The 16,660-nt window shown below is 42.2% G+C and overlaps 1 protein-coding gene across 1 annotated transcript in view; it reads left to right on the top strand.

The window, feature by feature from the left end:
* Window positions 1-641: 641 nt before the first annotated feature.
* The window catches only part of LOC309553176 (histidine--tRNA ligase, cytoplasmic-like), a 214,063-nt gene continuing 198,044 nt past the window's right edge, over window positions 642-16,660 (top strand). The window contains exons 1-2 of the mRNA XM_082254106.1: window positions 642-733; window positions 836-955. Coding sequence (XP_082110232.1) covers window positions 656-733; window positions 836-955 — 198 coding nt within the window. The 5' untranslated portion in view covers window positions 642-655. The remainder of the gene's footprint in view (window positions 734-835; window positions 956-16,660) is intronic.

Here is a 16,660-nt window from a genome sequence, read left to right as displayed (position 1 = left end):
AGGAAATAATGATGATTTATAATCTCTTATGGAGACTTGAGCCAAGGGAGTGCTATATAAAGTTTTTAATAAAGAGAAACATAGACCCGAACCTGAAGGTCTCTAAGGTAGTAAATAGGTCATTCCAATTTAAGCTATCAAAAACCTTATGGCGATCTCATGAGAGAAGCATGCAATCCCGAGTAAGGGGAGCATCCCAATTAGCATGTACCGGTGAGATCAGTGTTATGGACCTATGAATCTGATCTAAAGTTTGGCATCCAGTAATAAATCCTGACTGATCTTTAGGAATATACTGTGCCAAAAAAGTATTAAGACATAAGGCCAAAGGTTTTGTAAGAATTTTTAAATCACAGTAAAGTAACGAAATTAGGTGGTAATTTAGAACGTCAGTAGAATCTTTGTAAGGTTTAGGAATAACACTTATATAGGCCTTATTTTCATCCAGAGGAACCACTCCACCATCCCGTAAAGAGTTAAAATAAAGAGCCATATGTGGGACCAGCTGTTCAGAGAACTTTTTATATCACTGCCATCTTTATATATCCATTGTGATACATGTCCTCTGTAGTCTAGATACTTTGTTATAATAAACTTTTTACATTATTTTCTTGTAAAGATGACCTTCTGCTTCCATTTTCAGGCTACCAGAAAGATGTTTGCACATCAAGATGCAACTGCAAAGTCAGTTAATGGAGAGAAAAAGCAAAACCTTGTACTGAAGGCTCCAAAAGTAAAGGTTTTTTTTTTTGTAGCACTTCTCCATTATAAGTTAACATGAATAAAGTATCATTAGCAAAAATTAATTTTTTCCTGTTTGTCTTGTTTCTTACAGGGAACACATGATATTCACCCAAAACAAATGGCAATTCGTGAGAAGGTATTTAACACAGTAGTGAAATGCTTCAAACGCCATGGAGCAGAAAGTATTGACACACCAGTATTTGAGCTGAAGGTTAGTTTTGTGCAAGAATACTAATGTCCGTTTCAGCAAAATCATGACGTTTAAGCACTTCCTGCAAGGTGTGCTTTTAAATTCCCCCTCCCCCTTATTAAAATACAGGGTACACGTTAAATTAGATATTGTACTTACCTTTTCTCCAACTTCCATACTGCAAGGGATTGTGGGGGTTATTTACTAAAACTAGAGAGTGCAAAATCTGGTGCATCTCTGTAAAGAAACCAATCAGCTTCCAGGTCTTATTGCCAAAGCTGATTGAACAAGCTGATATTAGAAGCTGATTGGCTATCATGCACAACTGCACCAGATTCTGAGTGCACTAGTTTTAGTGAAGCTCCCCCAGTGCAAGATCCACTTTAAACAGGGTGCCTAATAAATTAATAATTTTAAGTTGAACACATGAAAAGCACTCAAATATTTTAAATTTGTATAATTTATGTAAATTATTTTATTCCGAAAAAAAAATGTTAAATGTCTTCACCAATCCTGTGATCCAGACTTCTCTGACAGACATCAAAGCCGTGTCCCTGACTTTACCATTCTCTGAAGCATTTAAGCTTGGTCAAGGACCATAGTTTGCTTATAAGTCAAAATGGAATAGTATCACGCCGGTCACTCTTTATTTGTGTTTCTATTTGCACTATTTAACTTCTTTCTATAAGTCTAATTTAAGTTCATGGCAAATGTTAGTTTACAGATATTTTTTCAAGTTTATATGTTTTCACAGAATCTTACAAATGTCTTTTACCCCTCTATCCTACCTGTGGAATGATGTTGACCATAGCAATTTTTAGCTATTGACTATTAGCAGCTCAATAAAGGCAGTGCTACTCCTTACTTTCAGCATTGCGTGTAATTTAACTATATTACCAAAAGTATTGGGATGCCTGTCTTTACACGCACATTAACTTTAATGGCATCCCAGTCTTATTCCGTAAGGTTCAATATTGAGTTGGCCCACCCTTTGTAGCTATAACAGCTTCAACTCTTCTGGGAAGGTGGTCCACAAGGTTTAGGAGTGTGTTTATTTGAAGGTCAGGCACTGACGTTGGATAACAAGGCCTGGCTCGCAGTCTTCGCTCTAAATCATTCCAAAGGTGTTCTATCAGGTTGAGGTCACCCCAAACTCACTCATCCCATGTCTTTATGAACCATAGACACACCCCTAAACCTTGTGGACAGCCATCCCAAAAGAGTTAAAGCTGTTATAGCGGCAAAGGGTGAGCCAACTCAATATTGAACCCTACAGTCTAGGACTGGGATGCCACTAAAGTTCATGTGCATGTAAAGGCAGGCATCCTAATACTTTTGGTAATATAGTGTATCTTCCATTTTTGAAGGGTGAAAACAGGCTTGGGCAGTCAAAGTCACTCAGTATGGTACAAGGTGATTTTTTTCAACTTGATATAAAATATCCCCAAGAAGCATGCATTTTTTATTTTCATGAAACCTGCAATTAAAAACCAAAAATCAGACAGGACTAAATTGTTACACATAGTATATTTATTACAGGGTTTTCTGTAATGCTGGAATTTTATAAAAGTTTTTAAAAAGTTAAAATAGATGTAAATCCTAGCTGAATGAAATTAAGGTGTAGATAAACTCAAAAGCAAAAATGTAATATATTGCAGGTTACCAATTCAATTCTTAAATGTGGTAGCTGCGTTTGTTTTCTTTCTTTTAGACTTTTTTCTTTTTCACCTAGTTTTATTTTTCAACTTACTTTAAACTGTGCAGCCAAAGGAGCAATTAGAGTATAGAGCCATTTACCGGTAATACTGAAAGGGTTGCTTACAATGATCAGCTTTCATTAATTTAGTTAAAATCTTTATCCTAGTTTCTGTAACTGCTTAAAACGTATTGGCTAGAATTTGGTTTTAAATTGTTAGTCACCTATGTTTAGTTTGTCTAAATCTACTAGTCCATCTTCCACTACCCTCTCCAGATAATGCTGCTGTTCAAAGTTTTTTGTTGCTTCTCCAGGGGTAGAAGAGACACACTAAGACAGGAAGTGTGTTACTTACCAGATCTCCAGGTAAAACATAAGCAAAAAAGGCTAAAACAGAAAATAAATGCAGCCACCACATCTAAAGTTTGGTCAATTACAACATAGTACAGTTCTAATGTCTTTGGCTTTAGCTATGCTTTTACAGTGGGTTGTAAAACCCTTCCATATACCCGATGAAGTTGCTGTCCTTTAGGTAATACACAGAGATTAAATAAATCCTCCTACATAGGTTGTACCTGTTTATCTGCAGTCTTATCTTCTCTGCATCCCTTCAAAGTCCAGAATTAATAAAGCTTGTCTGAGCTGTCAAAAACAAAGAAGGGGAGAACTGAAGTTACACTCTGCAGAGCTCAGTGAGTAGAGCTCTGACAGCTGATCGAGGGGAAGGGCCCCTTAACACAGCACACAGGAACAGAGCTGAGGCTGTCAATCACAGGCTGTCAATCACAGGCTGTGTGCTGGAGATCCCTCCTTATCACCTTTTTCTTTTGGTGTCAGGAAAACTTTTCAGAAGTGACTCATGCAGATAGCTGAACAATGTAGCAGCAGATGGGACGCTAAAGAGGGATATGCTTTGTTCATATTTCAAGTCTGAGGTTTACAATCACTTTAGGTTTGCTAATGCATGGTGTATTATAAACAACTGCCCTTTTTCATACTTGTTTTTATCTTTTTTTCATCCTTTTGTTGCATCCCAGTTCTGCTGACCTCCTGCAGCCTCCAGTGATGGCTGTGTGGTCATCTCTCAGGATAGATTTTTTGATGTTGACAAAAGTGGACTGAGCTTGTGTAATGTTTATTGAAACTGCCACTTGTAGTCTCCCTCAGAAGCCCATGTGACAGGTTTACATAGCTGGGACATGATTAGGAAACCGGAACAGAGGGTTGTTATCCTGTAGCAGGAAGTGCCTGATTAAAGACCTTTATGGCAGGATTTTCAGGTTTTATTTAAAGCTGTACAAATTATAAAATTGACTTTTGAAATTACATTAACATTTTAATTTTTTTTAGTGTTTGGGTTTATGCCTAAAATTGCACCTGTATCAACTTTAAAATGGTTGTAAACCCTCTCATATACCCAGTGAAGTGAATAGCTTGAGGTTATACACAGAGATGAAACAAATCCTCCCACATAGGTTTTACTTGTTTATCTGTAGTCTTCTCTTCCCTAAATCCCTCTAAAATGCAGATTTGTGATAAAACCCTTCTGCATCTGTGAAGAGTACAGAAGAGGGGATGGAGAGCTTCAGTTACAGTGTGTGAGAGCTGATTGGAGGAAAGGGACAGGGCTGGCCCAAGACATTGTGCTGCCTGGGTACAAGAATGAAATGCTGCCCAAAAAAAAAAAAAAATCAGGAGTCCACCCAGCTACTGACGCCTGCTTGCCATTGGCTGAGTCGAGGAGAGGGTGGAGGGCATGCACAGCCTAAGGGAAGTGGTTCGGCCTTTGTATGGGTCATCAGAGCTGCCCGGGGGGAAAATGCCCCCCTGCCCCCTGGTAGGGTGAGCACATTTCAAAACTGCCATTCGGGGATAATTTTGGCAAGGACTGAGGGGGAATGTAGTCTCAGGGATGACGGGAATTCAGGGGCGGGGATGATTTGTCAGGGGAATTTCTGGTGTTAGCACTTAAATCATCCCGACACCATGCTCTATTACTACATCGTAATATATAATGAATAGTTCAACTTACCATAATGCATAATCAGTGGGAACCTTGAGCTTGTCACTTGCCACCAGATGCAGTGTGCCACTGTCACCTACCACCAGATGCAGCTTGTCACCTGCCGCTAGATCCAGGGTGTCACTTTCCACCGCTGCCTGCCACCTGATGCAGCATGCCACTATCGCCTGCCACCAGATGCAGCTTGTCATTTGCAACCGTCACCTGCCACCAGATGCAGCTTATTACTTGCCACTGCCACTTGCCACCAGATGCGGCTTGTCACTTGCCACCATCGCCTGCCACCAGATGCAGTGTGTCACTTGCCACCAGATACAGCATGTTACTTGCCATCATCGCCCGCTGCCAGAGAAAGAGGGGGGCAGGGGGAGAGAGAGAGGGGGACAGGGAGAGAGAGAGGGGGTCAGAGGGAGGAGAGAGAGGGGGGACAGGGAGAGAGAGACGGGGGACAGGGAAAGGACAGTGTCCCAGTTCGTGCCACTGAAAAAGGTCGGTCTTGGCTAGGGACTTTTTTTTTATGAAACATTGTTGTGGTGCAACAGATTGTATCCCTGTGGTTAAATCCCCTTGCTCCTGGTACTGTAGAATATTTCTGACATAAAGTATATCACAAAAGTGAGTACACCCCTCACATTTTTGTAAATCTTTTATTATATCTTTTCATGTGACAACACTGAAGAAATGACACTTTTCTACAATTTAAAGTAGTGAGTGTACAGCTTTTATAACAGTGTAAATTTGATGTCCCCTCAAAATAACTCAACAGACAGCCATTAATGTCTAAGCCGCTGGCAACACAAGTGATTACACCTCTAAGTGAAATATGTTCAAATTGGGCCCAAAGTGTCAATATTGTGTGTGACCACCATTATTTTCCAGCACTGCCTTAACCCTCTTGGGCATGGAGTTCACCAGAGCTTCACAGGTTGCCACTGGAGCCCTCCTTCACTCTGTAACGCTCCTGCGTTTTTGTAGTAGGCTGGATTTGCAGCTGCAGAATCTCCACTCAGTAGTCATGTAGAGATGTGTTGAATAACCAGATCCAACTCTCCAGACTCATCACTGTGGGCCTGTCAGCTTCAGCATACAGATATACACACTCAATAAGATGTTCCTGGAGTGATAGGATGTATATGATAGTATGAAGATGATGTGCTGAAGGGACAGGTGTGAACAGTGACAGAGATGGTAAGCACTTGATAGAAATGTTCAGGAGAGTATTAGATGGTATTTAGGTAGAATGCAGATAGGTTAGTAATCGAGTATGGTAACAGGTGGTAAGGACAGCAGATGACAAATACAGGATAGACTAACCCAGTGCAAGGATAGATGATAGTAGGCTCAAGAGCTAGCAATCTATGTAACAGTGCAGATGATAGAATTAGTATGCATAGATAGTAACAGTCCTTATGTGCAGAGGTAGATAGTGTAAGTAAGGTTATGGAGGATTCCCCTGTGGGGTACTTATCACTAGTAAGTTAGTAGTAGAAGGGTCCAGTAGTAAGGGAGTGATCCAGTAGCGAGATACAGGGATCGGTAGCGAGGTTCCGGTCTTTTCCAAGTAAAAGAAAGTAGCTGGAGGTTCCGGCAGCAAGACAAGCTTGTAAGCATGTGGACACACAGGTAGTTTGAACGAACAATGTGAGAGAGAACGCCGGCGGTTGAAATAGCTGCTCTGCGGCGCTCGGCAATGACGTCATCCGTCTTAAAGGTGTATGCGTACCACCTACATAGAAAGGTGGGACGCATATTTGAAAAGAAAATAGAAAATAAGGGTACCAGAGGTACCAGAATCTTACAGTACCCCCCCCTTAAGGCCGGCTCCGGAAGGCCTATAGCACTAGTTTCTCCGGGTATTTCGAGTGAAATCTTCGTATAAGTCTAGGTGCGTTAACATCAGTGGTATCCAACCAGGTGTCGTCTTGGGGTCCATAGTTCTTCCATCTTATGAGATACTGGAGTCTTCCTCTGTGGATACGAGAATCCAAAATCTCCTTAATCTCATATTCTTCTCCGCCTTCAACTTGTACTGGAGGTGGAGGCAAGATGGTAGGCCTTATTCCTTGATTAGGAACATGGGGCTTCAGTAGCGACACATGGAAGATGGGATGGATCTTGAGATCTGCTGGTAAGGTGAGCTGTACTGCAGCTTTTCCAATAAGTTTCTTAATTGGGAAGGGTCCCAGAAATAAAGGTCCAAGCTTTTTGCTAGAGATCTTTAATCTTAAATTTCTTGTCGATAGCCAAACGAGGTCCCCAATAGCATACTGAGGAGAAGGTCTTCTACGTAGGTCGTAGTACCTTTTTTGTTGGCTGTGGGCGTGTGAGATAGTGGTATTAAGTAAACCCAGAGAGTCCTTTATTTGGGTAAGATAGTCTGAGGCTACTGGGTTACTTGATGGTAGGATGCGTGGTGGAAGAAGTGTGGGATGAAACCCATAGTTCAAGTAGAACGGACTTTGCTTAGTAGTACTGTGGGTTGCGTTGTTATAGGCAAATTCCGCCAGAGGGAGAAGGTCCACCCAATCATCCTGTAGCAACGATGTGTAGCAACGCAGATATTGTTTTATACACTGGTTGACTCTTTCAGTCTGTCCGTTGGTCTGAGGGTGGTAGGGAGAAGTGAGCTTTCGCTCAATCCGTAATATTTGACAAAGAGCTTGCCAAAATTTGGAGATGAACTGTGAACCACGGTCGGATAAAAGAGTCTTTGGTATTCCGTGTAACTTGAACACATGTTTCATCAGTAGTTCCGCTGTTTGTTTGGATGAAGGTAGTCTACGGATAGCGATGAAATGTGCCATCTTTGTCAGGTGGTCCACTGACACTAGAATGGTATTAAATCCTTTAGAAGGTGGTAGTTCTACTATAAAGCCTAAGGATACAACCTCCCATGGAACCTGGGGTATTGCTAGACTGCAGAGTAGACCAGATGGTTTTGTAGTGTCAATTTTGGACCTTGCACAGATGTCACATGAAGATACAAATTTTTGTACAGACGTCTTCATATCAGGCCACCAAAACTGCCTAGTAAGCAAATTAAGGGTTTTCGTCATACCCATATGTCCTGCCATGGGCACATCATGTGATAACTCCAAGATCTTGGTGCGCATAGTAGGGGGTATGTAAAGTTTGTCGTTGTAGTAGAGGAAGCCTTCTGCATCAGTACTTAGTTGTGGTGGAGGTGAATCCAATCCTATACTGTGCAAAATCTCTTCCTTCAGGGAACGAACAACCCCAATAATACGTTCATAGGGTATTATAGGAATAGAAGGGATTTCAGCGCAGTTATCTTCGGTTAATCGTGATCGCGCATCCGCTTTTTTATTTTTGTCTGCAGGCGTGTAGGTCACTAAGAAGTTGAATCTTAGGAAGAATAATGACCATCGTACCTGCCGGTGGGAGAGAGTTTTGTTAGTCTGGAGGTATTGAAGGTTTTTGTGATCTGTATATATGAGTATTGGTAACCGGGTACCCTCAAGTAGATGTCGCCAATTCTCCAGTGCCAGTTTTATGGCAAGCAACTCCTTTTCACCCACTGGGTAATTCACCTCTGGGCTGCTTAATGATTTTGAAAAGAAAGCAACTGGGTGGAGTGGTGAAGTATTTGTTGGTCGTTGGGAGAGAACTGCTCCTACTGCCATATTTGACGCATCTACCTCCAGAATATATTGGAGGGATGGGTCTGGATGGCGTAGTATGGGAGCAGAAGTAAAGCTTGATTTTAACAAGCAGAAAGCTCGATTTGCTTCTTCTGACCATTTGAATGGTTTCTTTATACTTGTCAGTTGTGTGAGAGGTCTCACAATGGCAGAAAAGTTCTTGATGAACTTCCTATAGAAGTTTGAAAATCCAAGGAATCGCTGTAATGCCTTACGAGTTGTTGGTATAGGCCAGTCCAGAATACAGGATATCTTGCTCATATCCATCTTAATTCCGGTTTTGGATATGATGTATCCTAGAAATAATATTTCTTCTTTATGAAATAGGCATTTTTTTAATTTCACGTATAGATTGTGTGCAAGTAATCTGGATAACACAAGTCTTACATGTTTTATATGTTCAGAAAGAGATCGAGAATAGATAAGTATATCGTCCAGATATACTACAACACAGACATCAAGTAAGTCTCTAAAGATGTCGTTTATGAACCTTTGGAAAGCTGCGGGAGCATTACACAACCCGAATGGCATCACAAGATATTCAAATAATCCGTATCTGGTTCTGAATGCTGTTTTCCACTCATCTCCGTCACGGATTCGGATTAGGTTGTATGCCCCTTTCAGGGCTAATTTAGAGAAGTAAGTAGCCCCACGCACTTGTTCAATGAGTTCAGGGATGAGCGGTAAAGGATAGCGATCCTTTATTGTAATCGTATTTAATTGCCTATAATCGATAATAGGCCTAAGACTTGAATCCTTATTGTGGACAAAGAAAAGTCCTGCAGCTGTGGAAGAAGTAGAGGGTCTGATGAAACCTTTTGTCAAATTCTCATCCAAGTATTCCTTGAGATGAGAAAGTTCATCCTGTGAAAGAGGATAAACATGACTGAAAGGCAATTTGCTGTTAGGGAGTAGATCGATAGTGCAATCATAATCCCTATGGGGAGGCAACACTTGAGCATTTTTTTCAAGGAATACTTCGGACAGGTCCTGATAGCATAGTGGTGCAATCTCATCTGACACCACAGACAGGATCTTTCCAAAAGATGGGAGGTTACACGTAATCTCGCAATAGTGAGAATGGAAAGACAAAGTCTGTCTTTTCCAATCTATGATTGGTTGATGTGTGTGTAACCAGGGGAGTCCCAAAATAATAGAAAAATGGGGTGAAGATAGTATATCAAAAGTGGTGGTCTCCATATGAGACTCGTTAGTAGTGACAAGGAGTGCTTGTGTCTGGTTGGTGATTGGACCAGAAGATAGTGGAATACCGTTAATGAAACTAACAGAAACAGGTTTAGGTTTTGAAATAATAGGTATTTTATTTAAGGTAACAAAACATGTATCAATATAGTTTCCACAAGATCCGGTGTCGATCATAGCCTTGGTGTTAATCCTAGTCTGGTCCCACTGCAATGTCAAATGAACAAAAAGATGGGGGTTAGAAATGGAAGTCGTTAATCCTCCTAGCAAGACATGTGAACACTCACCCTCTTTTTTGCGGACAAGGGGACAGACGCTTCTCAAATGATCCGGGGATGCGCAGTACATGCAGAGGTTTCTGGATCTTCTTCTGGCTCGTTCAGTAGTTGATAAAGGTGGGCGTATGGTTCCTACCTCCATGGGAGTAGGGTCAACGGCCGAAACCTGAGAAGGACTAGACAATGGCATTCCCATTTTTTCAGCCCTTCTTTCACTCAGTCGCCTGTCGATGTTGATACTGAGTTGTATTAAGGCATCCAAGGTGCCAGGTAAATCCGCTCGGGCGAGCTCGTCTTTAACAGCTTCTGACAACCCGAGTCTGAATTGAGTTCGCAGAGATGTGTCATTCCACCCTGAATCAAGGGTCCATCTTTTGAACTCAGCTACAAAGTCTTCTACAGGTCTCCTTCCTTGTTTTAAAGCCCTCAATTGAATATCAGCAGTACTCTGCCTGTTGGGGTCATCATATAAACTAGCGAGTTCCGCTAGGAATAAAGAATAGGAGTTAAGAAGCTGATCATTTTTCTCAAAGAGAGAGTCTGCCCAGGCCCGTGGATCACCCGTTAAGTATGAGATAACGGTACAGACTTTAATTTGATCAGTAGGGTATGTACGAGGTTTTAACAAAAAAAGCAATTGACATGCGTTTTTGAATTCACTAAATTTTTTCCGATCACCTGTAAACACTAGAGGAGGGTTTATTTTAGGTTCAGGGGGTTGAGCAGCAGTGACCCGTGAAAGACGGGTTACCTGCTGTATCAGAGTCTGATTTTCTTCTTTTACTTCAGTAAGAGCAAGCATTAATGCATTTACTTGTTGTGTTAATTGTGTCACTTGAGTGGGTAATTCTGCTGAATCCATTTTTTAGGTTCGTTCAATCTGTAACGCTCCTGCGTTTTTGTAGTAGGCTGGATTTGTAGCTGCAGAATCTCCACTCAGTAGTCATGTAGAGATGTGTTGAATAACCAGATCCAACTCTCCAGACTCATCACTGTGGGCCTGTCAGCTTCAGCATACAGATATACACACTCAATAAGATGTTCCTGGAGTGATAGGATGTATATGATAGTATGAAGATGATGTGCTGAAGGGACAGGTGTGAACAGTGACAGAGATGGTAAGCACTTGATAGAAATGTTCAGGAGAGTATTAGATGGTATTTAGGTAGAATGCAGATAGGTTAGTAATCGAGTATGGTAACAGGTGGTAAGGACAGCAGATGACAAATACAGGATAGACTAACCCAGTGCAAGGATAGATGGTAGTAGACTCAAGAGCTAGCAATCTATGTAACAGTGCAGATGATAGAATTAGTATGCATAGATAGTAACAGTCCTTATGTGCAGAGGTAGATAGTGTAAGTAAGGTTATGGAGGATTCCCCTGTGGGGTACTTATCACTAGTAAGTTAGTAGTAGAAGGGTCCAGTAGTAAAGGAGTGATCCAGTAGCGAGATACAGGGATCGGTAGCGAGGTTCCGGTCTTTTCCAAGTAAAAGAAAGTAGCTGGAGGTTCCGGCAGCAAGACAAGCTTGTAAGCATGTGGACACACAGGTAGTTTGAACGAACAATGTGATAGAGAATGCCGGCGGTTGAAATAGCTGCTCTGCGGCGCTCGGCGATGACGTCATCCGTCTTAAAGGTGTATGCATACCACCTAATTAGAAAGGTGGGACGCATATTTGAAAAGAAAATAGAAAATAAGGGTACCAGAGGTACCAGAATCTTACACACTCCTCCATGACAACATCACAGAGCTGGTGGATATTAGAGACCTTGCCCTCCCCCACCTTCTGTTTCAGGATGCCCCTCAGATGCTTAATAGGGTTTAGGTCTGAAGACATGCTTGGCCAGTCCATCATCTTTACACTCAGCTTCTTTAGCAAAGCATTGGTCGCCTCGGAGGTGTGTTTGGGGTCGCTTTCATGTTGGAATACTGCCCTGCGGCCCAGAATCATGCTCTGCTTCAGTATGTCACAGTAAATGTTGGCATTCATGGTTCCCTTAATGAACTGTAGCTCCCCAGTGCCGGCAGCATTAATGCAACCCCAGACTATGACACTCCCACCACCATGCTTGACTGTAGGCTAGACACACTTGTCTTTGTACTCCTCACCTGGTTGCCGCCACACACCCTTGACATAATCTGAACCAAATAAGTTTATCTTGGTCTCATCAGACCACAGGACATGGTTCCAGCAGTCCATGTCCTTAGTCTGCTTGTCTTCAGCAAACTGTTTGCTGGCTTTCTTTTGCATCATCTCTTGAAGAGGCTTCTGTCTGGGACGACAGCCATGCAGACAGATTTCATGCAGTGTGCGGTGTATGGTCTGGGCACTTACAGGCTGATGCCCCCCCACCCCACCCCTTCAACCTCTGCAGCAATGCTGGCAGCACTCATACGTCTATTTCCCAAAGAAAACTTCTGGATATGATGCTGAGCACGTGCACTCAACTCCCTTGGTCGACCATAGCGAAGCCTGTTCTTAATGGAACCGGTCCTATTAAACCGCTGTATGGTCTTGGTCACCATGCTGCAGCTCAGTTTCAGGGTCTTGGCAATCTTCTTAAAGTCTAGGCCATCTTTATGTAGAGCAACAATTCTTTTTTTTCAGTTCTTCAGAGTTCTTTGCCATGAGGTGCCATGTTGAACTTCCACTGACCAGTATGAGCAAATGAGAGCGATGACACCAAATTTAACACACCTGCTCCCCATTAACACCCGAGACCTTGTAAAACTAACGAGTCACAAGACACTGGGGAGGGAAAATGACTAATTGGGCCCAATCTGGACATTTTCACTTAGGGGTGTACTCACTTTTGTTGTCTGCGGTTTAGACATTAATGACTGTGTGTTGAGTTATTTTGAGGGGACAGCAAATTTACACTGTTATACAAGCTGTACACTCACTATTTTACATTGTAACAAAGTGTAATTTCTTCATTGTTGTCACATGAAAAGATATAATAAAATATTTACAAAAATGTGAGGGGGTGTACTCACTTTTGTGAGATACTGTATATATCTTACAATCACAACTGAAGTCGGAATACAAGGTGTTTAATTGTTGGTCATTATCAATGCATTGTATGGTTTTCATGTTCAGAACATGCCCATAGCTTCTACTTCCATGACAGTTTGAACAATAAAAAGGTGGTTGCTTAGTGGCTGTAGACAATAATTACTGTGTGTTGAGTTATTTTGAGGGGACAGCACATTTCCACTGTTATACAAGCTGTACACTCACTACTTTACTTTGTAGCAAAGTGTCATTTCTTCAGTGTTGGCACATGAAAAGATATAATCAAATATTTACAAAAATGTGAGGGGTGTACTCACTTTTGTGAGATACTGTATTTGCAACTGGAGGCCACCTATTTCCAATCCCACCCATTGTGAGCTTCTTTATCATTGCCATCGGACTGAATTGAAAAAAACTGAACTGATTCCCACATCCACACATCCTCCACACTGTGCCATTGTATTCTGACAACGGGGCTCCCCCACCATCTGAATACACTGATTAGCGAACCAAAATTCTTCAACAAGCCCGTTCATGAGCAGTTGATCGTTAGATCGACTACTCATGAATGGGAACAACCATAGATGGGATGACTATTGCACAACAAAGCTGAACCCGAACTTGCAGCAGACTTGCAAAATGTTTGCAAAGAAAGTTGATCTGGAGTCATCCAATGCAGGTTGCAATTGTGCAACAAACTTGTGAAGCCTGGCAAGTCTAGCAATAGCTTAGCAAGAAGGAACTAAACCCATCAATTTAACTGTTCCCTAAAACAGTTACATTTAAGGCATGCCATGAATAATAGCTGTCTCAATCATTAATTTTCTCAACCCATCTGTCAAACTATCAAATAGCTGGTGTCATAAATGATCACATGATTAGCATCATGGCAACTGCAGATCAGAGGCTAGGACGGCAGATTCCTCGGCTGTCTTTCCTGCAGCAGCTTATATTCACCATTCCTTTGTTTTCATGCTGCTTCATTCAGCTGTTGCGAAGAAGGGTCAAAACCTGGTAATTCCAAGTATGGCGGGCATGTGACTTCCTCCTCTTCCTTCTACAGGAAAAGCTGGCACTTGGCAGTTGGCCACCTTAGCAGCTCCATTTGGAACTGGCCACTAGTGATGAGCTTGGCCGTGTTCAGATTAGAATTTGATCCCATATATGCAAGCACACCAGGAAGCTGTCATCTATATGGGCCAATCATCTGCAGCCAGGCATTACCCACCCTATTGCAACATGTATACAAGGGACGTCCCTAATGGACAACTGAAAGACTCGCACAGGGGTTTGGGGCCTAGTCCAGCTACACCTAAGCTTATCACTGCTGGCTGCTAGTAGCAAGACAACTGAGTTTCATGTACATTAGCAAAGGAAGAAGTCGGCAGTTTTCAAAGTACTAAGAGGCGAAAAAGAAAGTTTGGTTAGAGTACTGCCTGTCATGTGGCTAAGAAATGAGTATTTGACTCCTACATCTGCAATTTAAACATTAGCTTGTCTATCTGGTGCAAAACTAGTTTTCTATTTCATGCTACATTTGAAATGCACTTGTTTTAAATGCTAATTTTCAGCCTTTTATAGCAGTTAGTATTAAAATGAGCACATGTGCAAAAAAAGATTCCATTTTCTTAGGTGCTTCCATTGTTTTGTAAGTGGCTTTCACAATAAATTATTATTCCTCCTGTTTATCCCTGCCTATGAATATTTCATAGATTAGCCGTGACCAAGCACCTGGTGTGAGAATGTGAATGAATCAGCCAGTGATTAATTCACTTGCTATTCATTATGGATAACATGCTTCTTATGCCATATTAGCCGGTATCTCCACTTTTTTTATATCTTTGCTAAAAGTAATTTGAAAGCAAGGCCACAGTTAACTGTGTCTTACAGATGAACTGTCTGTGTTGCCTATTGTATATACTCCCACGCATCACAGTGCAGTTGTTCACAAAAACGACTGGAAGTTAAGCAAAAAGAAACAATAAATACCTTGATATTCATGTAAATTTGTAATACTCATGTCAGATATTAATGTATTCCTAAAGTGTATAAAAACCTTAATACTAAAGTTTTGTAAATAGCTCTTTATTTGTCTTCTTGTTAATGTAAGAGCCGGTTCACATACAGACGACCCGACTTGCCAGGGTGACCTGTATAGTCGCGGTGCACAGCGCACACCGCGACCTCGGAGAGACCTGCACGGACTTCATATCATTGAAGTCAATGCAGGTCGCTCCGGGTCGCCCCAAAGAAGCTCAGGACCCTTTTTCTAAGTCGGAGCGACTTGTGTCGCTCCTATTAGAACGGGTCCTGTGCTAATCTATGGCAGGTGACCCACGGCGACTTGTCAGGCGACCTGGTCGCCTGACAAGTCCCCCCATTGTGAACCGGCTCTAATTGTGCAAGGTTTTTCTTGGTGTATATTGGTGTGCGTTAACCATTTGCCAACCAGCCGCCATACATATATTGCAGCAGCCTGGCTCATTCCCGCAAATCAACGTACCTGTACATCACTTCACAGGACCACGAGTGATGGCGCCGCCGAGCACCCGAGATCGCTCCCCGTGGAGACAGACCGGCGGTCTGCCGTTGTAAACACGACAGAACGCTGTGCTGTCAGCAATGTACACAGGGCTGCTGTGTTCCTCCTTTTTAGGAACACAGGTCCCTGTGTACATTCCATAAGCCCATCCCTTACATAGTTAGAAAGCATGCCCCAGGGACACATTTAACCCTTTGATCACCCCTGGTGTTAACCCTTTCCCTGCCAGTGTCATTAGTACAGTAACATTGCATATTTGTAGCACTGATTACTGTAGTAATGTCACTGGTCCCCTCAAAAGTGTCAAAAATTTCAGTTAGGTGTCCGATCTGTCCGCCGCAATGTTGCAGTTCTGCTAAAAATCGCTGATCGCCGCTATTACTAGTAAAAAATAAATAAAAATGACATAAATCTTTCCCCTAGTTTGTAGATGCGATAACTTTTGCACAAACCAATCAAAATACGCTGAATATTTTTTTACCAAAAATATGTAGCAAAATACAAATTGGCCTAAAATTATGAAAAAATTGATTTTTACATTTTTTTTGGTGCAATGTTATATAGCAGAAAGTGAAAAATGATTTATTTTTTATTTTTTTTTTTCAGAATTGTCGCTCTTTTTTTGTTTATAGCGCAAAAAATAAAAATCGCACAGAAAAAAAGGACATCAATTTTATTTGGGTACAGCATCGTACGACCATGCAAATGTCCGTTAAAGTAACGCAGTGCCGAATCGCAAACAAATGGCCTGGTCATTAAAGCGGAGTTCCAGCCTTTTCTGTGTTTATTAAAAGTCAGCAGCTACAAAAAGTGTAGCTGCTGACTTTTAATAAACACACACTCACCTGTCCCCCAGGTCCAGCGATGCAGCCGCCCGAAGCCTCGATCCTCTCCCTCTGGTCTCGGCGGCGCCGGCATCACTGGTGTGGGCACCTGGCTGTGACAGTTTGCGGCTTCACAGCCGGGTACGCACTGCGCATGCGCGTCTTGATTGCCCGGCAATCTTCTGGTACCTCTGACATGTCCCAGAAGATTGCAGGGAGGGAGGGAGAGAGGAAAACTTCTGCTCAGGGCGCCGCGGTGCTCCGAGCGGAAGTGGGAGCGGGTACCTGTCAAAACTAGGTACCCGCTCCCCCCCAAAAAGATGACATGCCAAATGTGGCATGTCGAGGTTAGGACTACTTAAAGCGGAAGTTCCACTTTTGGGTGGAACTCCGCTTTAAGGCGGAAAATCTTCCGGTCCAGAAGTGGTTAAGGGGGTAAATTCTTCCAGGCCAGAAGTGGTTAAAGCAAGACTGGA

This window comes from Pelophylax lessonae, assembly GCF_965119305.1.
Source record: "Pelophylax lessonae genome assembly, chromosome: 4".
Lineage (NCBI taxonomy): Eukaryota > Metazoa > Chordata > Amphibia > Anura > Ranidae > Pelophylax > Pelophylax lessonae.
Note: the sequence above shows the minus strand (reverse complement) of the source record. Positions and strands in the feature narration are given on the sequence as shown.